At 33.8% G+C, this 23,324-nt stretch overlaps 1 protein-coding gene across 2 annotated transcripts; it reads right to left on the bottom strand.

Moving 5' to 3' along the window:
- Positions 1 to 17,741: 17,741 nt before the first annotated feature.
- On the bottom strand, positions 17,742 to 22,365 carry LOC112035417 (probable 3-hydroxyisobutyrate dehydrogenase, mitochondrial). Of its 2 annotated transcripts, none has more exons than XM_065777826.1 (5): positions 22,142 to 22,359; positions 21,476 to 21,618; positions 20,745 to 20,829; positions 20,350 to 20,429; positions 17,742 to 18,106 (listed from the first exon to the last, which is right to left on the bottom strand). In XM_065777826.1, the coding sequence occupies exons 2-5, from the start codon at positions 21,589 to 21,591 to the stop codon at positions 18,019 to 18,021; spliced, it is 369 nt and encodes a 122-aa protein (XP_065633898.1). In that variant the 5' UTR covers positions 21,592 to 21,618; positions 22,142 to 22,359; the 3' UTR covers positions 17,742 to 18,018. The 2 variants fall into 2 exon arrangements, with proteins under 2 accessions (XP_065633898.1, XP_065633902.1); XM_065777830.1 differs by lacking the exon at positions 17,742 to 18,106 and adding an exon at positions 18,130 to 18,303 and having other exon boundaries at positions 22,142 to 22,365.
- Between the last annotated feature and the right edge of the window lie 959 nt (positions 22,366 to 23,324).

The raw sequence follows: 23,324 nt of genomic DNA, 5'->3' as shown, positions 1-23,324 counted from the left end.
GGATTTGGGGAGGCAGGAAATGAGCCTAACAATGTCGGACCGGGACTTCAAATAATATCCCGCCCCTTGCTGGCTGTGGAACTCATACATGTGCACCACGTCGTGCCAAGTTAGCCCCAATCCTAGGAGGCGGTTAAGATCCTCAATGGCCCCTAAGATCCTAAACATATTAGGCGCGCACTGCCAAGGGGTAATCCTATGGTTTATAAGATAGCTAGTGGTGATAGGGCCCATGGGAATCATCATTCCCCCTTCTAGGAAGGCGATGAGAGGGATCACCACCTCCCCCGTTTCCCAGTCAGTTAGTATTTTCTCCGGAGGGCAATACTTCACCCCCACGTTTGGAGGTATGCGGTATGTGGCCCTGAACTTCTCCAGCTGGACAGGGCTGTCTACCAGATACTCTAGTTTACCCATCAGTCAACGGACAAACAGAGGCACAACGTAGCAGTGGGGAAATGTTCGCCCAAACTGAAAGACAGACGGCCGAAGAGAAAACTGAAGGATTGAGATGGTGAAAACTTACAGGAGCGGGGCTAGAGACTAATCTCTGAACTCGCAGAAGGATTCCTGGGAACTCTGGGAAGAAGCAAAATCGGCGATTGGAAAGAGCTCTGAGCGTTTGTGTGCTTGTTCTGGCGAGATGATTTGAAAGTTGCAAAGTGAGGAGAAACGTCCACCTCTGGGATTTTATACCAGGTCAAACGAAGGGGTAGAAGTTATTTTTGCCAAAATCCCGAGGAAGAACCCCATCCGTTGGATCAGTAGCCCACCGTTGGATACAACGGACAGGGCGCCCCCTGGCGTAATTAATGGAGCGCTTCGAGAATCAGGAAAACAACGGCATTAATGATGGAACGCGCCCATCTATGCCTACACGCGTGCCAGGCCGAACTTTTGTCCGTTTCCAAGCCTTTACCCCGTAACGAGTCAAAATCCCATTTTTTCCCTTCGGAGGTGAGGGAAAAACTAAGATTTTGAGGGGCTATTGTGGGGGGAAAAAAGCCCAAAGCTACCTAACGGGCCTGGAACCGCCTGTTAAGGACTATTGCATTTCCGAGGATTAATAAGTGGTTGGGACGGCCCATCTAAAGCAGGAAGCCCAGAAGCAGAAAGGGAGTGTTGTCCGAAGAGGTCACCATTTGTCCGAGGATGTCTTTCTCCTCGGCTATGATGAGCCTTGATCAAACGAACGTGTGGAGGATCCGACTAATCTTCTCAACGGTCCCAACGGCCATGACAGATCCTGGGTGGATCCAGAAATGATCAGAACTAAAAAATATCTGAAGGAAAAGCTGGTACCACTGCATTTAATGCGCAGCAACAACTTTTCTGGCCGCATTTATGTGGAGAAGACCCCTGAACAGTGCAACCTCAGCTACCGCCACTCACAAAGAACTAAAGTAGACACACGACGTGACATGCACTCGAGTGAATGCGTGGATGAAGAACAAGAGGACGATGGAGATGATAGGAAGGGATGCTATATAAAGAAGAAGGGTCCCTGATAATAAGGGATCGGAAAAAAGAGAGAGAAAGAGAGAGAAAAGCTTTACTGTAGCTCTGAATATTGTAATCACAGTTCATTCAATAAGACGCCTCTTTGGACATTCATTCACAGAGTTATCTAAGCTTCAGTTCACGTTATCATCACCGCACGTAACCTAGCCAACTGTTCTGTGCTTCATATCCAGCCCAGCTCTTTCGATCCACTCTCTACAAATTCATTGTCCAGGGTTCGTTGGGCCTTTAACCCATATCCTTTGGGCTAGGGCTACAAAAACAGACCCTATATATATATATATATATATATTATCTACAATTAATCATTTGTAAATGAATCATCTAACATTTGGATAATTAGAATTTTAAAATTAATTTGAAATATTTGATCTAATGGCAAGGGCTAGGAACTTGAAAGTGGTACACATAGCGAATATCAAGAAGACCATGAAAACCTTATTCGTAAGAGGAAAACCAACCACTTATAAAATATAAAATAAAAAAAAATAAAAACAAAACAAAAAACAAAAACAAAATGACACATAAAGATGTACTGAAAAGAGACAATATTGCAAATTATAATGTTATTAGTTATTGTGAATCTTGTGTGTTACTTTTTTTTTCTTTTTTCTTTTTTGAGAAACTTGTATGTATTACATGATAACACTGAGATTCCAGTTTTACATAAAAATATCAAAACTATGCCATGAACGTTGACTACTATTTTTTCATTTGCTAAAACTGCAATTAGGGGACTGGTGGTGGGTTGAAAAGTTGCAGTCTAGCTTACTGCAACCCCCACCTGTAATTCGCCGTGCATGTCTCCAAACTAATCACGATGTTATCTTAACTATTCCAACCATTTTTTGCATGACCACTATGGTTTTGTTGGTTCACAATAGCGACTTTTTTCAAGTCTTGTAAATGGTGATCTAAGACCTATAAAGTCGTACACTAGTAAGTCTTGAATTCCATATTCAAGATTGTCAGTAATTTCTTATTCTAACTAGGAAGAGATAGATTCACAACTCCTTCCATGAATATGAAAACATTGGAGGCAGCCAATGCATTTTTCCTACCAAAACAGTCCAACGACACTGCTCCAATGGACAAACTAATGATTCCTAATTCCTTATTTGAGTAATATATTATTTGTTTCTGCCCTCCCACACCCCCCCCCCGGAAATTCGATAAAGAATAAAATCCCATTATAGGGTATATTCAAATAATTTGTAGAAATCATTGTACACTCAAGAACTATAATTATGGTTAAGTCTAAGAGAAATATATCTAAGAACAACATTCCTCGGACTTTGTCGATGAGGATTTTCTTTACCCAAACTGTTTGTTTATGCTTTTTAGTAGCAATTAGCCTACTGTGACGTTGTCAACTTAACTCATTGAAAGTTCAGTTTCAAGCCCACTCTCTACAAATTCATTTTTTGGGCTCTTTAGGCCATTGACCTTTTCTTTTGGGCTCTTTAGGCCATTGACCTTTCTTTTGGGCTTTGAGAGCAAAACGTGTCCTTACATAAGTCATTAAAAAAGAAAACAACATTAATTCTCCATTTTCATGTCATCATCTTCTTCCTCTCTCCCTAGAGTTAAGCTTTATATCCCCATGATATGGGCTCCTCCTTTTGGTCAATCTGCATAGAGGTGTATGGTTCGGTAAAGTTTGAATTACCTTAAAAAGTCAAAATCTATTTCATTAGAAGCATTCAAATATTTAAATCGCTTTCCATAGCACTCAAAATCCTCTAGCTGGCCCTTAGTTAGAACACTCCCAGATTCAACTTAATATTACTTTTGTTCTATATTTTAGAAATCACATGTTGGTCTTTGAATTTGGCAATAATTAATAAAAAAATTATCAATTCGTCTCTCTTCTCTGGGTTCAAGTTTGAGAATAGACAAAAGCCAACAATTAAACTTAATTTGATTTGGGTTATGATGAATCCATTTGTGAATGTAGAGAGAGAGACAGACAGACAGACAGATAGAGATAAAGGCAAAGAGAGAGTGAGACAGAGATAGACAAACAGAGAGACTTGTATAAAATAGAGAGATTTCGAGCTAATGAATCCATTTGGAGAATTAATGATATTTTTTTTCCATTAATAAGAAGAGTTAATGCCTTAAATTACTAATTTTGAGAGAACATTAATGATAATATTACGAGTGTTTTTTCACCCTTAGATCTAATACAAATCAATGGTCCAAAGAGGTGTAACTCTTATGGAGTTACACCAGGTATCTCTCTCTCTCTCTCTCTCTCTCTCTCTCTCTCTCTCTCTCTCTCTCTCTCTCTCTCTCTCTCTATATATATATANCCCCCCCACCCCCCCACTCCCCAAAAAAAAAAAAAATTGAAAGAGAAGAATATAATAGACTTTACCAGGAAATAGTCCTAATGAAAGCCACCAAAGCTTGTAGTGAAGGCAATCTAGATGATACCAAGGCCCAAAAGATCATCCCCCCCCCCCCCCCCCCAAGACAAAAGGTATGAAAATTGTGATTTATTTTCTCACCAATTGATTAGCATAAAAACATTGTCATCATTCTCTAGTAAGCTCAAAATTATGCTATTTATTTACTTTAATTGTGTCTAATGAGTCTGCCAATGACAAGACTAGAGCTTGAAATTATTATGATAACTATTTCGAAACCTAGAAAATTTTGAATACATTTATTTTATACAATTGAATGATGTTGTAGGGATGAAACTATGTGAAGAGCAAAAAATGTATAATCATGCCAAATATTTGTGCAAACATAAACATTATTACAAAAAATAAATTATAAACTTTATGATGAACGTATATATAAACATAAAATTAACAATAAACTAAAAAATACATATACGTCTAATTGAATGAGAAAAATAGGCCCAAAATATATGCATTACTGCCCGATTTTATTAATCATCTTAATCTAGAATAATATAGTTTTTGTTTATTGTCAATTGTGCGAATAGTATATTAGAAAAGAATCATGTGAAAACTTAATAAATTAAGCAATAACAATTGGTGTGTGTTGTGGTGTGTGGAGAGAGAGAGAGAGAGATGGGTTCAAGACTTCAAGTTACACTCAGTGTGTACTCCTAAGAGTTACACCTTTTTTAAACCATTGATTTGTATTAGATCCAAGGGTGAAAAAATACTCATATTCTTACCATAATGTTCTCTAGAATAGTAATTTAAGTTGTAGAGATAAAAGGCCCAATATGGGTATTGGGTTGTGGCCATGTCCGAGACAAGTAATAATGACGAAGGCTTACAAGACAATGGTCCGCGAAAGGAGTTGGTCATGAAAACTGGAAATGTTGTTTGAGGAGAAGTACCTCCTAGGCTAAACAAAGTAGAGGTCATAAGTCCGACCTATCGTCAAGAACAGGCAACAGACGATCATACTGGCAGGATAAACATTAGGTGGGGATAAGACAAAAGAGAGTTGGGAATATCTGAGAAGAAATCTGTTACGCCGTATTGAATGCTCTGCAGCTAACCCCTCACTGCATTAATGTGGAGGTGATACCTGAACAGTAACATTCAACCTTATAACTACCCACACAAGACTTCAGAAAGGTGCTGATAGGACAAGTATCAAAACCCAACAATCTAATCTACACGTGGAGGAGCTAAGATAAAATAAGGAAGGAAATATAAAGAATAAAATCCCATTATAGGGTATTTCAAATAATTTGTAGAAAAATCATTGTACACTCAAGAACTATAATTATGGTTAAGTCTAAGAGAAATATATCTAAGAACAACATTCCTCGGACTTTGTCGATGAGATTTTCTTTACCCAAACTGTTTGTTTATGCTTTTTAGTAGCAATTAGCTCTCTCTCTCTCTCTCTATATATATATATATATATATATACACACACACACACACACACACTTGCACACAAAGTAAAAGTTTTCATTTAAAATAGAAATTATCTAAACTTAATTGTTTGAACATAAGTCATCCAGCATGGTGCATGATTACAATTTTAAAATTAATTTGAAATGGTTCGTTTAACATATTTTTGTGACTATAAACAAGTATCACATATACACTATAAAAAATAAAACTATTTAATTCAAAAAAAAAAAAAAAACCCCTCATTTTTTGTTCAATTACTCTTAAAAAATTAACCCTAATTTTTTATTATTTTTCTCAAATCTATTCAAACAAAAAAACAAAGGAGCACCAATGATACTATAATACTCCGATTTTTTTTATTTTATGATCATCACCGTCATCTCGTTATTATTATAGAGTTAAGGTACTATATTTGTGTGCCCAGTAAGATGAGAGTATAAAATTTTGTGGTGCTACAAAATATGTGAGAAAATTAAAGTTTTAGTGCATACAATTTAGTGCGACAGATAAGATAATAAATAAAAAAAATAAAAGAGGAAGGTGGGTTCCAGTTAGCTTAACTGATAAAGTTTCTGATGGTTGTATAAGAGATCTGAGATTCAATCTTTGCCTACACCAAAAACTGATTGGTGTCTTGGTCTGATAATAAAGAACCATTATCAAGAGCGGACGTCATAGGTTGAAACTCTCTAAAATAAATAAATAAATAAATAAAAGAGGAAGATGTAACGTGGAGTGTTACTTTGTGGGATTGTTCATATAAAAATTTTGGTCTCCTTCTCAGTTAAGTAAAAGGATTAGAGAATTAAAACCTATTTGGATTAGTTTAAGAGTTATTGAGATCCTTTGGAATTCCGGCTTATCTAAATAAATAAATCTTAATTTGAGATTATTACATTTTTCTTTTATATATAATTGATGGGCCATAAGTACTTTTTGTTAATAACTCCAACCCACTACCCCACCAAACCCACATCTCTGATATGTTAATTACAAGGTAGAGGAAGAAATAAATTAGGGTTTAAATTGGAAGGATTTCATCACTAAGGAAGCTAAGAGATGTAATTTTCCTTGGTGTTTAGAAGAAATACAATTAAAGAGGCAACCAAATTGTTCAAAGTATGATTTTTCGTTGTTAGAGACAAAGAATTAAAAAGTTTTGCATGATTATTCCATATGAACGCAAGAATAGGTGATAAGCCTTTAGAAGTTTTGTTCTTGGAGTTAACACAACTTTGGAGTAGTGCTGAATTCTTGACCCTTACTGTAATCTATAATATTGTTTCAAGTTTCAAAAATTTTAGTCAATACATGTTATAGGTTGCTATGTCCTACGGGTAGATATTTTCTATGGATACTATATATATATATATATATATTTGGATCTTATAGAGTATTTCATGGTGGCCTAGAATATCAGTTGTGGTTATAGAAATTTGTTTGAACTCTAGTGGTACAGATTAGTTTTGGGAAAATATTGTTGCGGTGGGACTTTGAAAAGGAATATTAAATTACTTAATTCAATGGTATGTACGAAGGTAGTTTTCATAGCAGATTTTTTGTAGGACAATAGGAAAGAAAACGTTTCTAACTGAAAGCACACTTAGTGTGTAAAACACTTGTGAATGTTTAGACCCTCAAATTCAATTTTTCCAATACAAACTTCCATTCAAACAATATATGTACGGAATATGAAATATAAGCAAATATCCAATTTGGCAAACTACTTTAACACATAATTAATCACAAACACAGTAGCAATTAATGATTAAAGAGTAAGGGAAGATAGATGCAAACACAAGATAACATCGGCACGTGTTATTGAAGAGGAAACCAAAGAATTCGAAGAAAAATCTCTCCACCGCCCTCCAAGCGGTAAATGATCCACTAGAAAATTAGTTGAGATACATAAATAGTAATAGACCCTCTAAGCCTAATCTACCCGATGCACCTAAGCCCTCCAAGCTTCTTGCTTTAACAAGGTTACGCCAAAATTAATTATTAAATTTTTGCATTTTTGTTCTACTACCATTCATTTTTAATTGGTAATATAGTATGACTAATCCAAAACCAACTATGATATATTTATAATGTTCTTTTGTTTCTACGGTCTTTCCTTTTCTGACTTGTTTGAACCCAATTTTTTCTTGAAATCCACATATTTCACGTTAATATATATGTTTACATTGAACTTGCAACGTAGATACATAAAAAAAAAGAAGGTGATAAATGTTGTTGGAAAGAAAGAAAGGATGTGGATGAGAAGACATTCTAGAAGATTTTTCGGAGGAAGTTTCTGGCATTTTGATTTTGATTTTTCCTTCAAAAAGTCTCGATTACATTGTTGTGAAGTGAAACCTTGACGGTGAAGGTTAGGGTTAATTTGCTATTCAAGGAAGGAAAAAAGTCAGGGTTTGCTAGAGTAAGAGATATTGTTAAGATTGGAGAAAGATGTATCAAGCGACAATGATTTATTCCCACATTTATAGGCAGCCCAAAGGCTACAACTACAATCCCAATTTTTTATAAGATTCATATTTTTTAGAATTTCGAGAATACTTTACTGTGCAAAGTTCTTTAAATTCCTACTCTTTTTTTAAAAAAAGATGAAAATACTATATTAGATTTTTTTTTTTTTAATGTTATTTCTTTCTTTCTTTTTATACAAGGAAATTTTGTTCTTACGTAATCTAACTATCTAATCTAAGTGTATATATATGTGAATCTCCCTCCCGGTAACCTGAACCTCAGCCCTTGCACCCACACTCCACAAAGACTTATATTTGTGAAGTGACCATCACACCAAAGGTGTGTAATGGTAAATTTTTTTAATATTATTTTATTATAAAAACTAGTAAAAATTTAACATATCAATAATTCAAGATCCTGCCATATCATCATTTCACTATTCCATCTTAACTCAATCTTTCAAAAAAAAAAAAAAACTCATACCCACGTTAGAATACTAAACAACATCTAGATCCCCTCTTCTTTTTCTTTTTCTTTTTTTAAATTCATCAACGCAAAAGGTCTCCTATATGAATCCAGGTTCATCAAAGCTAATCTCTTCATCAAAAAAAAAATCGTTAACAGGACTTTTTTTTTTTTTTTTTTTTTNATTTTTTATTATTTTTCTCAAATCTATTCAAACAAAAAAACAAAGGAGCACCAATGATACTATAATACTCCGATTTTTTTTATTTTATGATCATCACCGTCATCTCGTTATTATTATAGAGTTAAGGTACTATATTTGTGTGCCCAGTAAGATGAGAGTATAAAATTTTGTGGTGCTACAAAATATGTGAGAAAATTAAAGTTTTAGTGCATACAATTTAGTGCGACAGATAAGATAATAAATAAAAAAAATAAAAGAGGAAGGTGGGTTCCAGTTAGCTTAACTGATAAAGTTTCTGATGGTTGTATAAGAGATCTGAGATTCAATCTTTGCCTACACCAAAAACTGATTGGTGTCTTGGTCTGATAATAAAGAACCATTATCAAGAGCGGACGTCATAGGTTGAAACTCTCTAAAATAAATAAATAAATAAATAAAAGAGGAAGATGTAACGTGGAGTGTTACTTTGTGGGATTGTTCATATAAAAATTTTGGTCTCCTTCTCAGTTAAGTAAAAGGATTAGAGAATTAAAACCTATTTGGATTAGTTTAAGAGTTATTGAGATCCTTTGGAATTCCGGCTTATCTAAATAAATAAATCTTAATTTGAGATTATTACATTTTTCTTTTATATATAATTGATGGGCCATAAGTACTTTTTGTTAATAACTCCAACCCACTACCCCACCAAACCCACATCTCTGATATGTTAATTACAAGGTAGAGGAAGAAATAAATTAGGGTTTAAATTGGAAGGATTTCATCACTAAGGAAGCTAAGAGATGTAATTTTCCTTGGTGTTTAGAAGAAATACAATTAAAGAGGCAACCAAATTGTTCAAAGTATGATTTTTCGTTGTTAGAGACAAAGAATTAAAAAGTTTTGCATGATTATTCCATATGAACGCAAGAATAGGTGATAAGCCTTTAGAAGTTTTGTTCTTGGAGTTAACACAACTTTGGAGTAGTGCTGAATTCTTGACCCTTACTGTAATCTATAATATTGTTTCAAGTTTCAAAAATTTTAGTCAATACATGTTATAGGTTGCTATGTCCTACGGGTAGATATTTTCTATGGATACTATATATATATATATATATATTTGGATCTTATAGAGTATTTCATGGTGGCCTAGAATATCAGTTGTGGTTATAGAAATTTGTTTGAACTCTAGTGGTACAGATTAGTTTTGGGAAAATATTGTTGCGGTGGGACTTTGAAAAGGAATATTAAATTACTTAATTCAATGGTATGTACGAAGGTAGTTTTCATAGCAGATTTTTTGTAGGACAATAGGAAAGAAAACGTTTCTAACTGAAAGCACACTTAGTGTGTAAAACACTTGTGAATGTTTAGACCCTCAAATTCAATTTTTCCAATACAAACTTCCATTCAAACAATATATGTACGGAATATGAAATATAAGCAAATATCCAATTTGGCAAACTACTTTAACACATAATTAATCACAAACACAGTAGCAATTAATGATTAAAGAGTAAGGGAAGATAGATGCAAACACAAGATAACATCGGCACGTGTTATTGAAGAGGAAACCAAAGAATTCGAAGAAAAATCTCTCCACCGCCCTCCAAGCGGTAAATGATCCACTAGAAAATTAGTTGAGATACATAAATAGTAATAGACCCTCTAAGCCTAATCTACCCGATGCACCTAAGCCCTCCAAGCTTCTTGCTTTAACAAGGTTACGCCAAACCATGTCTTCTTTAGCTTTCCGGATCTTGCAATAAGCTCCATATTGCATCCACCATCCTTGGCATCTTCCAATGCTTCCCAAACTTCAAAAACACTCTCAATACTCTAAATGGTGTGGGTTGTGTTTGGGTACAATCTCCTCTCAATGGGTATAACAATGGGAGAGGGAAGGAGAAGAGACTACAAAGATTTCTCTCTAAGAATGAGTAGCTCTCTCTCTCTCTCTCTAATAAGGTGAGTGTGTTGTAGAAACCTCTCTTAGGGTTTTTCTCCAATAGGCTCCCTACAATTTATGTAGGTAATGAGAATATATATAGATAAGTAATGGGCAAATAGGTCACACTCAAAAATCCTCTAACCAATGAAATTCGTGGGTCACTCGGGGGTTAACTGAGTAGCAAAATCCAATTGACACAGCTAGCACATAACTCTTCAATTTCCACAGCTGGCACTTGACTCTTCAGCTACTAGCATGTGCTCCTCATGTGACTTTTAGCTATCTTGATCAAATCTCCACCACTTAATACTAAACCCATTACAAATAAATCTCACAAAAATACAAAGAAATAAATTTATGTAATTACAACTTTTTGTTATGGAATAAGCCAACACTAATGTTATGAGAAAATCATAACTTAACACTAACGATTAGATTTCATGCTTAACTATTAAAGCATTCTTTTGTTTATAGCTTACGGAAGATTAAAGTGTTCAGCTGTGTTCAGATAATAGCAACAGAGGTAAGTAATTACGCATATATGCACAAGTTTGTTCATTAGGTTCTTAGAAGCCAAGATTTTTCAAAAGTTATGTTTTTAAGCTTACGTTTTCAAGTTTATCAAAAGCATTTTGATATCATTGAAAGAGAAACTTCGACTTTTAAATAATGTTTCAAAGAGAACTTTGAATTTTAAATTATGTTTTGAACGTTTGAATCTCATTTAAAAGATGATTTTTAACTAAAATGTTTATGAAAAGAATTGAGTTTCAAGTAAGTTTTCTAAAAAGGTTCTTATTTTTTAAATTTGTTTAAAACCAAGTGATTTCAAAGTCATATTCCTATTTATAAATGACATTAAAACGTTTCTCTTAGCAAATTGAGTTTTGAGACTTACTCAAGAATGGTGAAAATACTTGTATAAACTCCTCAGTTCCTATTAAGATAGTCAAGCATCCTTTGATTTATGTTTCAAGACGATAGTGATCTTTGATATATTTGGAACAATTGTTAATATTAAGTAAATTATTTTATTTTGTATAAACTTTGCTTTTGTGATATGTGCCTCAAAATAAGTGTTTTTAAAATTGATCAATTATATTTGTAAGCCCGCTCATAGGATTGTATGTGAGAATAAGTGTTGATCCCTCACCAGCAGGATTTAGATGTTGGTATCCACTTAGAGGATTATATATGAAAATATATGATATGTATATATGTGACACTGTGCTCTGATAATTATCTGTATATGTTTCGAATGATTTTAAGATTTGATTACATATGTATTAACTGGCTCATTATATGTTTTGGAAAACTATATTTGATATCATTGAGTGAATTTGTGAAATCCAAATACTCATACTTTACTTGACTTTATTCTATTATGTATTATGTATTATGTGTAATTGCTTACTCGATAGCTCACCCAATCAATTACTATTTTCATATTAAAGTTTATTGGGAAACATAAACTTTGAATCTCTTCATAAGGTGCAAGTAGAGTGTGAGAGTTTTATGGCAACGTCTATAATGCTTGAAGCCTTAAAGGATTTTTTAGTTATTTTTTTTTCACTTAAGATTTTATAGTATTTGAGATTAATTCTAAATTGTGGATTTTAGTTATTGTAAGGGATTTATTAAGAGCATTGTTTATTTGGAGTTTATTGAATTTTGAAAATTAATTATCTTTATTGAGTTATGTAAAATCAGCAAGTTAGTCATACATCTAAATTCATGTTCCATGGATTTAGGTCGTGATAGATACACATAAACCAGAAAATCTAGAAATGAAAATGGTTCCAGGATTTGAGCTATCATGTACTATAGACCCATTTCAAGACTAGGAACAAAAAACACACACTCAAAAAAACAAGCTATCTATGTTGCAACTCCCATCAATATGGAGCTAGCAAAAAAACTTAACACGATTTAAGAGTGAATCTTACTCCTTTCTTGTGGTTCACTAACATGATAGTTATAGAAGTAGAACTGATAAGGCTACCAGGGAAGCTTAATGCATTTGGAGACCCAAGGAAATTAATGTGCATTTTATATATTTAATATGACTTTTTTAAAATATATATATATATTAAATATTACAAACATTATTCTCTGCTTTTTTAGATGCAAAATTAATTATTAAATTTTTGCATTTTTGTCTACTACCATTCATTTTTAATTGGTAATATAGTATGACTAATCCAAAACCAACTATGATATATTTATAATGTTCTTTTGTTTTACGGTCTTTCCTTTTCTGACTTGTTTGAACCCAATTTTCCTTTGTTAGAATGGAATCTACATATATTTCGCTACATTTGTCACTTCTTATATCTCTAAATGTAAATTTAAATTGCAAATACAATGTAAACATATAAAGACCCTTGAAAAAAGGCAGAATATGGTGAACGAATTGGCAGAATGTGAAAGTTTGTCAACTATTGTGAAAATTGTTGTCAACTTTTTGTGTATGTAGTCACATCTCTCTTTTTTTTTTTTTTAATAAATTTAAAAGTGCTACATCCACAATATTTTCAAAACAGATTTTAAGTGTTAACTTGTTACTGGTTCTAATTTGAACCCACCATTAAAATTACTTTTTTGCCCACCAATAACAGCAAGTAACAACGTGTTACTTAGAATTTTTGTGAATGTGTTGTAAAAGGTTGTGGATTTAGCACTAATCTCTTTTTTTCTTGATTTTCATGATAAAAATTCTTATTTTATTTATTAACTAATATTTGGATTTAACTAGTACTATTAAAATGAAAAAATAACATATTGGTTAAAATTTGAGAACCTTTTTCTACTTGGAGGCCTTAGGTGACTGCCTCCTCATTTGTCTATACTATAAAGCCGTTTATAAGCTCACCTCTAAGTGACCATAAAAAAATTATAGGAATTTAAGTTTAGAGTGCTGAAAGAAGCATGAATACACTATACACATAACATTCCTTCTCCTCCTCGTCACGGTCTTTAGCTTCAAATGTACAAATATTAACGTATGCTTTAAGTTGTCTAGTTTTTCAAGGAAAACGAAGTCGCTAAAATGACCATGAAACTCAAAGTACTCAAGAGCTGGGGCGTTGATATCGACTACGTAATGAACATCAGAATCTTCTAGCTCATCACAATTATCAAATCAACTTCATGGTGAAATATACGTCAACATTGAGAGTAGGCACACAGATTTTATAAATGGAAATGGTAATATCTTAAAAAAAAAATTCTCTATCAAATGACAAAATTTCAAGAACAGAGAAACCAGAGAGAAGTCTAACAAAAGGGTCAGGTTCATAAAAAAAACTTGGTACAAATGAAGTTTATTTAGGAATGGGAGTTGAAACGATGAAGGAGGATCAATCCTAAGTCAACTTAAATTCAGAAAAAAATGTATTGCAAGAGAAAACTCGATGAGGCAACTTCAAATAACGTTCCCTTTTAAAATCATTACTATACAAAATACATGTTGATATGAGTTCTTTTACTTTACTTGTAGCTAGGTTTTTAATCCATCTCTTAACAAATCTATTACAGCAACCACAAAAATCACATGTGAGGTGATAACACTGGTGGGACCACCAAGGAATTACAGACTAATACTGTTGGGTTTTTTTTTTTTTTTTTTTTTTTTGGTTTTGTGAATGACAAATTTAAGAATTTATTAGTGGATTGATGATGTTGCGGAATCTTAATATTTATTTTTAAAAGAAGGGTGGGGATTTTTTTTTTTTTTTTAATACTTACTTAATAAAATACGCTAAAAACTCTGGATGATCTCTCCACTTATGCTATCTTTCGGTGAGAAAACAATTTCACTTTTCAATGTGAGCATTTCCCCCGCAATTGGTTTATGTGCAATTTCTGCAATATGACGCACCAGGCCTGATCAAAATCAACCACGTCAATTAAAATTCCAACTTAGGTCCATGTCAGCAAAACAAACAGAACTCTATCTTTCTCCGTCAACTTCTCCTTCCCTTCCTTCTCCAACGTCCAAACAAGGGTGACTTAGGCTCTATTCCGTTTGATAGAAAATGTTTCCTGACCATAAAATATATTCAAGTGAAAATATTTTCCTTAAAGCAAAATATATTCAAGTGTTTGGTTGTGTTCTTGAAAATGATAAGTCAAAAATGTATTGACCCCTTTGATAAATTAATCAATTAATTAGCCAAGTGAATTAATTAGATTCAATTACATGTAATAAGTGTGGTAACACAAACAAATCACCAAATAACTAAATACAATGGAAAATAAATTTGACACAGATGATTTGTTTATGAATGGAAAAAACCATCGAGGAAAACTCAACCGGGTCAATTAAAGTCGCCACTCTCAAAATTTCACTATTATCAAAACAAGTGGTTACAAATAAAAGAAATCTCAATACCTAATACCAACTTACAGTTGAACCCTTACCCCAATACCCAATTGGACTTATAATGTAGTGACAATCTCTCCTTTCAATGCACGGCTCCAAGTACATGACTAACCAATCAATGCACGAATCCAAGTACGTGACTAACACACTAACTTGAGAAAAATGTTGGCTACAAAGTTCTTCAATTCATCCAAACGATAAAGATCAAGAAGCTCCTTAATTACAAAACCCTTGGCGCAAAGACGCAACAGCTTCTAGAAGGAAAAGATCATGAACAAGGGCAAATTGTCTCCGGTCACAATATGCATAAATAATCACTTTGCATCAAGGTGCATCTGTTTGCATCAAGTGAGACGGCCCTTAAAATAATCCTTATATATGTTTAAGGTTATGAAAAAAAAAACCCTACACAAATACACTTGGATATGCATGAAAACAGATCTAGAAATCTGAATTTCATAATTCTCGATAAATACTGTTTCTGTCGAGCACAAGCATTAATCCTTGATAGATATCTATCTGTCGAGATTTAATGAACAGCACTTCTTCATTTGTTTCTTGAACAGATTTGCATAGTTTCAATACCAAACTTAAACTCTTATTCCTTGAAATATTAAACTCATCCTAGATCTACCCAATTACAAGTAAAATGCATTTTGTCAAAGGATTAGCCAATTTACATAATATATGTTCTAACAAGTTCCACATATATCCTAACAGAAAATACTCTAGAAAATATTTTTAAGTGTTTGGTTACATTCCTTTAAATACTATGGAAACAAATTTTCTGTCGCTGATAACATGTTGCATTAGTGATAACATGTTGCACAACAACTTAATTTTCATCAGATTCTGTAAGGCAGAAAATTGATGTGGCATGGCCAATTCTTCGTGAAGATATCTTCTTTAACAAGATGTTAACACCAGCCTATACCAAATTTTGAATAGCTTCACAGTATAATTAGGTTATCAATTACTTAAATTATAAACGTTTTGTCTCAATTATCCAGATTGTTGCAAATGAAACTTGTATATGCAAAGCTCAATTCCTGTATAATGGCCTAGTAATAGTAATGCAGAAGGAAATTATAATTAGAATCTAATGATGAAAAATCAAAGCCAAAACAAGTATGAAGAAGATAGCCCCACATATGACACAAAGGAAAATAGATTTTAGCGTATAGGATCAAAGTGTCCAAACCAAGTTCGCCATTCACAAGCTTCTTTAGAAGAGTGAGCTTTAACGTTTCAGATTACACAAGTCAATATAATTTTACGTTGTCCATGATATTCACAGGCTTCTGTAGGTAGTAACTACTAGAATTGGTTTGAACATTGCAAACAGATCTCTCTGTCTCTCTTTATTTTATATATTTTAAATATTTGCTTTACTTAATTTCATGTCAATGAATCAATAGGGATGGCAATTTAGATCCGATCCGCGGATACCCAACCCGACCTAACTCTAATGGGCCGGATTTTACCCGGCCCGATAAAGAATAGGGTCGGGTATGGGTTTTAAAAAAAAAAACCCGAAGCGGGTCCGAGTCGGGTCCGGGTTTTATCATAAAAAACCCGAAACCCGACCCGGTTAAGACCCGGTTATATTACATATAAAATTACTAAATTACCCTCATATATATATAGTTAAAACCCTAAACTTATGATTCCTCTCCTCATTTCAGCCTCTCACGCCTCTCAATCTCTCATCTCTTCAGCTCTCTCACTCACTGCCTCTCATCTCTTCATCTCTCAGTGATCTCACACTGTCACATGCACGGCCACAAGCTGTATGTATAGTGTCATGAGCATCAGGAACTCATCAGACAAGCTAGTGGGACTTCCATTTCCGACAAATTTAAGAAGGGAAAGATGCAGTTTCGTCCCCGCCGTTCCCGTTTCTCTCAAGTCTCATCTCCGTTTCGTCCTCGCCGTCGCCGATGTCGCACTGTCTCCATTTTTTTTTCTTTTTTCTTCTTTTTTTTTTTTTTTCTGGGTTCAGTTCGCCTCAATCATGTGAATTTGTGTTTGTGTTTGTGTTAATGATTTCTGAAAGGGAAAAATGAAAATCATAAATCTGAAATTTTTGTTTGGATTGTGATTTTGAAAGGGAAAATGTAGATCTGAAATTTGTGTTTGTGATTTTTGTGATTGTGATTGTGATTGTGTTTGGATTGTGATTTTGAAAAGGAAAGATTTCTGTGATTGTGATTGTGGTTGTGTTTGGATCTGAATTTTTTTTTTTTTTTTCTTTTGGTTGGGCCACAAATTGGGCCCAATCCTTTAACGGGGCCCGTGGGGCTTGCGGGGCCCAGCTAAGGCGGGTTCAGGGCCCGGAAAAAAAAAACCCGTTTAGTTAACGGGCCGGGTCCGGGCCATGGGTCTTGACTCACGAGTCGGGTCCAGGTATACAAAAACCCGACCCGAACCCGACCTGTTGCCATTCCTATGAATCAATGATGCCACACATTTCTTTTTCCTTGGTTTTATCAAATTTTTATAGCCTGACTAAGGAAATATTAAGGCTCTTGGTGGTTTTTGTGAGGAGGATCAATTTGTTTTATCAAATTTATCCTCTCTAACCGTTGCATCAAAATTAATGTTCACAACAGTTGGGGGGGTCCCATTTACTGCTACTAACTTTTGATTCATCCGCAAATTCCCAATAAATTAAACAGTCATTGTACAATTTTTTTAATTTATGAAATTAAAATCGAAATATCTAACACTTCCCTTTGGTTTTTGCTTTGGAAGCTTGTCCAGATGAAATCACTGCTCACTACCTGATAATTTACTAGTTTGTTACTAATGCACATGCATGAATCCTTTTAAAAATAAACACGATGCATAAATTCCTTACTAAAGTTGAATAATTAATGAGTATAGCCATTTGTCGCAAAGACAAGAAATTCACTTGATGCAACCATATCTTTTAAGACCCATCTTTTATTGTATATATATGATATAAATTTAGATATTAGATACTCTGGTGCTTTATGCAACTTATTTCAGACAAAATATACAAGACTGCAATGAATTCAACCGGTTTAAAGAAACGAACAATTCTAACAACTAACAAACCAGTGTGAAATGGCAAAGAATCGGATGCTAAAAAGACGCATAAAGTTTTCCAACACTTTGAGCTGCTTCTACAAGCAAAACCTTTTTCTTTGGCTGAATACAAGCATTTCATTTGCTGGTTGAACTATAACTCATCCATGCCAGAGAAATAATGACGGAAAACACAGGAGAAGTCCCTAGTTTCATGGCCATCCTTGCAAAGCTCTGTATATCTGCAGGAAAGAATTGGTTCATCAGCTTATGATGATTCAACTTAACATGTTGCACTAGTAATTTCAAGCTTCACCCTCTTGTTCTTGTTGCACTATAGCATAGTTTTCATCAAATTCTATAGGGCAGAAAATTGATGTCGCATGACCAACTTTTTGCTCAATTTATCTTCTTTAACAAGCAAGATGTTAACAGCAGCCTGTATCAAATTTTGTAATAGCTTCAGAATTTAATTAAAATATTAATTACTTAAAATTGTAGCAACCATACAGATTGCTGCAAATGAAACTTGGACATGCAACAGGTCGCTCAATTCCTTCAAAATGGCCTTGTAATAGTGATGCTGAAGATAATTATAATAGTAATTCTAATAATGATAAGGTCAAACCAAAAACAAGTTCGTTCAGTTCCAATATTCAAGTTTGAAGAAGACTGCCCCACATATGAGAAAAAGGAAAATGAAGTTTTAAAAAATTGCAGGATAATCTTGGTTGGAAAGGTAATAATCACTAGTCATGGAGGTTAGATAGAGAGGTTAAGTAATTCAAAAATCACTTGGACTGACTTTTGAGGAAAGACCATTGTAGAGATAGCAAAAGTTTGATACCTATTTTGTGAATCTATCCAATACTAATAGGTTTACGCAAAATCAAAATAGAAAAAGCAATCACACAAGAAAGACAGTTTTTGTGGTTGAAGCCTTCGGCCTCCGTCCACAGGCAAAGTCAAAAAAAGAGTTTCATTAAGAAAATATAGATATTACAAAGGTCACATAAAACCAAGTCCAAATACATCCAAAGAGTTCTAAACCTGGTGTGTAAAGGATCAAAGTTGTGTGAAACTGACGTTTGGCCAGATATATATGGTTGACTGCAGTCAGTTTGTGCTTTCCGTGGAGGATACCCAATTCTATTAGCAGTAGGAAAAAGTGGTTTTGTTGTACATAGCTAGGACTTAGTGCTTCGTGCTCTTCCATGTGCACAATTCAAGCCACCAACTCAACAACCTTAAATTTATAGTTGTGTACTCCACAAAGAACAACAACTGAAAATGAGGGAGGAAAAAAGATGGAAACAACCAACTTTATAGTTGTGTACTCCACACAGAACCACATCTGAAAATGAGGGGAACCACATCTGAAAATGAGGAAAAAAAAAAAAGAAGATCAAGAGACATGAAGTTAAGGAGATGGACTTCATTAAGTGGAATCCAGTTTCTCTAGATTATTTAGGATAAACCACATTAAAATTCTGTTAATCTTGGTCGTTGAAAATATTTTAAGCATCCATGATTGCCACATCATTCTCACACACAAAGTCACACCGTTATTGAAAACATAGTGGAGTACTATTTTGACTGGTGTGACAGTCTCAACCGCTGGTAGTAGGGCTTGGAAAATGACAGTAGACCAAAGAAGGGGAGGTTTGTAAGCTCTATGGTCAATCAAGTGAGTAGCAGCTCGGCAGAAACATTATCAATGTACTACCTTGTCTTGTGCAATATTGTTCACCAAAGCCCTACAAGCTCCAAACGTGTTTGATAATCTCAAAATTATCTTTAAAAAATCAACTTTTCTATTCTCATTTTTGGAGAACTAAAGAAAAAATTCAAAGTTGCATTTACACGTGATTAATTATTTTTTTAGCTCAACTGGTAAAATCTTTAATGGTTGAATAAGAGATTTGGGATTCAATCTCCACCTACACCAAAAACTGATTGGTGTTTTGTTCTGATGATAAAGAACTATCATTAGGAGCGGACGTCATAGGTTGAAACTCTCTCAAAAAAAATTTTATTTTATACAAGCATGTATCTGACGTTCTCCATACTCTATGTCTAGCCTCATAGTTTATTTCTTTTCTTTTATTTTTCTTTTTTTGGCCTCAAATCAACATATAAGTCATGCAAATTATGTACTAAAAGCATATGGGTTGGCCTCTTTATATTCATAGAAGTAGTTTAGGATAAAAGCAAATTCAATTGAGCTTAGTCTGACTAGCTAGTCTGGGCTACAGCAATATGTTTTATCAATAATCCTCGTCCATCCCAGTCTTGGCTCCAGTCTAGAAATTAGACAATAAGTACAACACGGTTCAAGATATATTATTAGAATTGCTCAATATGCAATGAAATCTGACTGAAGTCACTAGTGATAAAATGATTATCAGAGGATCAGAAACTGAACAATATTTTATGCTAGAATTATGAAAATCCTGAATTGCTATACAAAGGAAAAAGGACATACATCTCTAGAGCATGGGATGTTAATGGGCATTTTTGACCAATGTCTTTGGCTGATTCTGCTGCAAGGTTTAAGTCTTTAGCCTGCAGCACAAAGAAGTGCATAAAGATCAGATCCAAAGATTTAAATTACAAACCACTAGTTAGGTATGTTTCTAATAATATTTTATGACAAGAAAAACCAAGAATAGTCAGGCAGGTCTTTAGTCTACTTGACTCATCCTAGCTCTTAAATAAGCCCATCCAAGGATTAGGTGCCCCACTGTGTGATTGAGCCACCAAGTGAAGCAGAGAGTACAGGCACACAAAGGTTTGGGGAGTACATGACCATGTTATCTAAATTAACATTAAAAAAAAAAAAAGTCATCATTTTACAAGCAAACAAGCTAAACCGCTTACCATAAGCTTAGATGCAAACCCACCGTCATAATTCCTAGAAGAGGGTGCTCCTTCCATCACTCCAGGAACTGGATTATAGCTGTCACTGTCATTTGCATGTCCTTAGTATATAGATACTGATTAACCCAGGAGAAATGCAGATTTATTTAAATTTGAGCCACAAGGCTGCCAACCTGATAATATGCCCCACTGGTAGAGAAATTCAATTATATCTCTCAAGACCACTATTGAACTACTGATATCCAATGACCTAGAAAAGCCATATTCCTGATCTGTTTCTGTTAGTGGTGGTGAATGCTCAATAATTCAATAAACATTGTTTGCCCACTTCTAACAGCATAGCTTTTGGGATAGATGGTTGCAAACGGTTTCTACAACAAATATATGGGTGTATTCATCCAAATTACTCTTTTAATGAAGGTTTTTTCTGATGTCATAAAAGGAGAGGATTCTGGGAAACTATGTTACGTGTCTCCAAGGTAGCTTTTTAAAAAAATAAAAATTTGGGTTTATCTTATGCAAATTTCTGCCAACAAAGTTTTGCTTTAAGGAAGAGGTTCCAATCTTAATTCATTTTTGTTTTGCCGATTCATAACTTTTAGTCACATTAAGATCATCTTTCAGCACAAACTTCAGAACTAGTTTAGGGTACTCGTGCTTCCATTGTAGTCTTGTTTGAAGGAGAGTATCAAATGTCACTAACAGATGAGTACAAAAGAAGTATTAAATACCTACTCCAACAGCGAGCACTTGAAGAGTTGAATACTTTTGTCAGAGTACTGGCAGAAATTCCCAGAGACTGACCAAGAGCAAGGGCTTCTGAAACACCAAGCATGCTAATAGCCATTGCCAAATTATTGCAGATCTTTGCGGCCTATACAACAAACCCATGCTCCAAGTATCAAATACATGCAACAGATTCTGATTGGCTAAGAGTTAAGAACAAGATTCCAGAATAAGCAAAGAATAACTATATTTCCTTCATTCACAGACTATTACACAGGCAACATGGAAGTGTATGCTCTTGTGATGATTAAGGATGAGGAAAGGAAACCTGAGAAGAATGTCCTTAAACAGATATTTTTTTTTTTTTTTTTTTTTTTTTTTTTGATGACATAGGAGAACTTCACTTAGATTAGTTTTCCATTTCTTTCCTAATGTACAACATTGAAACATCTCACTCTTGAATGGTGAACTACCACAAAAGCAAGCTGAAGATTTAAGCATGATGAGGCAGATTTTTTCGAATCACATTTCAGTTGAGACTAGGATTGGACCCATTTGAGTTGTTCAGTCATGCAGATTTCCATGTATGCATTGCAAGGACATTACTGATATCTTCTTATCCAAATAAATGTGTCAGGATGGGCATGCTAGATAAGACAGTAGCTTATAACCTCAAAACACAGAATACAATCAATGTTGTATTGTTGTTGAAAAGCAAGAGGCAAATTATGTTAGATTGCACCAGAGAATATCTGCAAAGAGAACCAAGCAAACTCAAGTGATCACAACTTCCATTACCACATGAATCATAATATTAATGCAACAAACCAAATGACCAATCTAAATGGATTCTTGGAGACTATTAAGTGATTCTTTTAGCTCTCCATTGAACATATTGAGGTTATACTAATTTTCCAATTTCTGGAAATTAAAGTCACAGCAAAAAATAATCTATTAATCTTGTGGCAGAGTTGGTGGAAACATCAAATCATCCCCCGTGCAATTTTGGATCATTAGGAATATATACATGATTACTCCACTTAATATTTTTTAGTTTGATAGAAATTTAGACAAACCATCATTGTACTACATTTTTTTAATACCTTCCTCAAAGTTACTCCACTCAATGTTCTTTTTTATTTGATGGAAATTTGGACAAACCCACCATTATGCTACGTTTGTTTTTCTTACACCTTTGGAAAATTTTAAGATAAGTTTATAGATGTTTAAAATATTTTTAAAAATATAAGTTTTTATATATGAGCAAGTGCAAGTTACACCTAGAATAACTTTAAATAATTTTATACCAATTAGGGCCGACATTACATACAAGTGGACTTGGTCTCAAAATGAATATTATATATAAAATTTAATTTTTTTGACCTCTTAAAATAAAATTTTGAATACTTTGACTCGAATTTTTTTTAAAATCCAACTGAAATAAACTTGAATATGATCATTTTAGTGCTACTTTCATAATATTTTTACAATAAGAGTTAAATGATAAGTTGTAACTGATTTTTATCTAAACTCACAACTAACACCACTTTTTTACTTACCTTTAATAGATTGCAACCTAAATTTTGTTGTGAAAATTTTCTAAAAGTAACAATACTCTTAAAACATTCAATTTTGTAAGAAAGAAAAAAAAATCAATCTTTTGCTCATTCATTAAAAATAAATAAACCTTCTCTTCAAGACTTTGGCATTGACAACGGAATGAAGTTGTTTTTCACTACACTTTTCTTCATCAGCAACAAATTACACCATCGATACAATCAGCAGATTAGTATTTACATTTGTGATTCTTTCACCATTTTCTCTATTTCTCTTTCTCCCTTTCATGTTTTCTTA

This window comes from Quercus suber, unplaced genomic scaffold (genome assembly GCF_002906115.3).
Source record: "Quercus suber isolate HL8 unplaced genomic scaffold, Cork oak 2.0 scaffold_10, whole genome shotgun sequence".
Classification (NCBI taxonomy): Eukaryota; Viridiplantae; Streptophyta; class Magnoliopsida; order Fagales; family Fagaceae; genus Quercus; species Quercus suber.
Note: the sequence above shows the minus strand (reverse complement) of the source record. Positions and strands in the feature narration are given on the sequence as shown.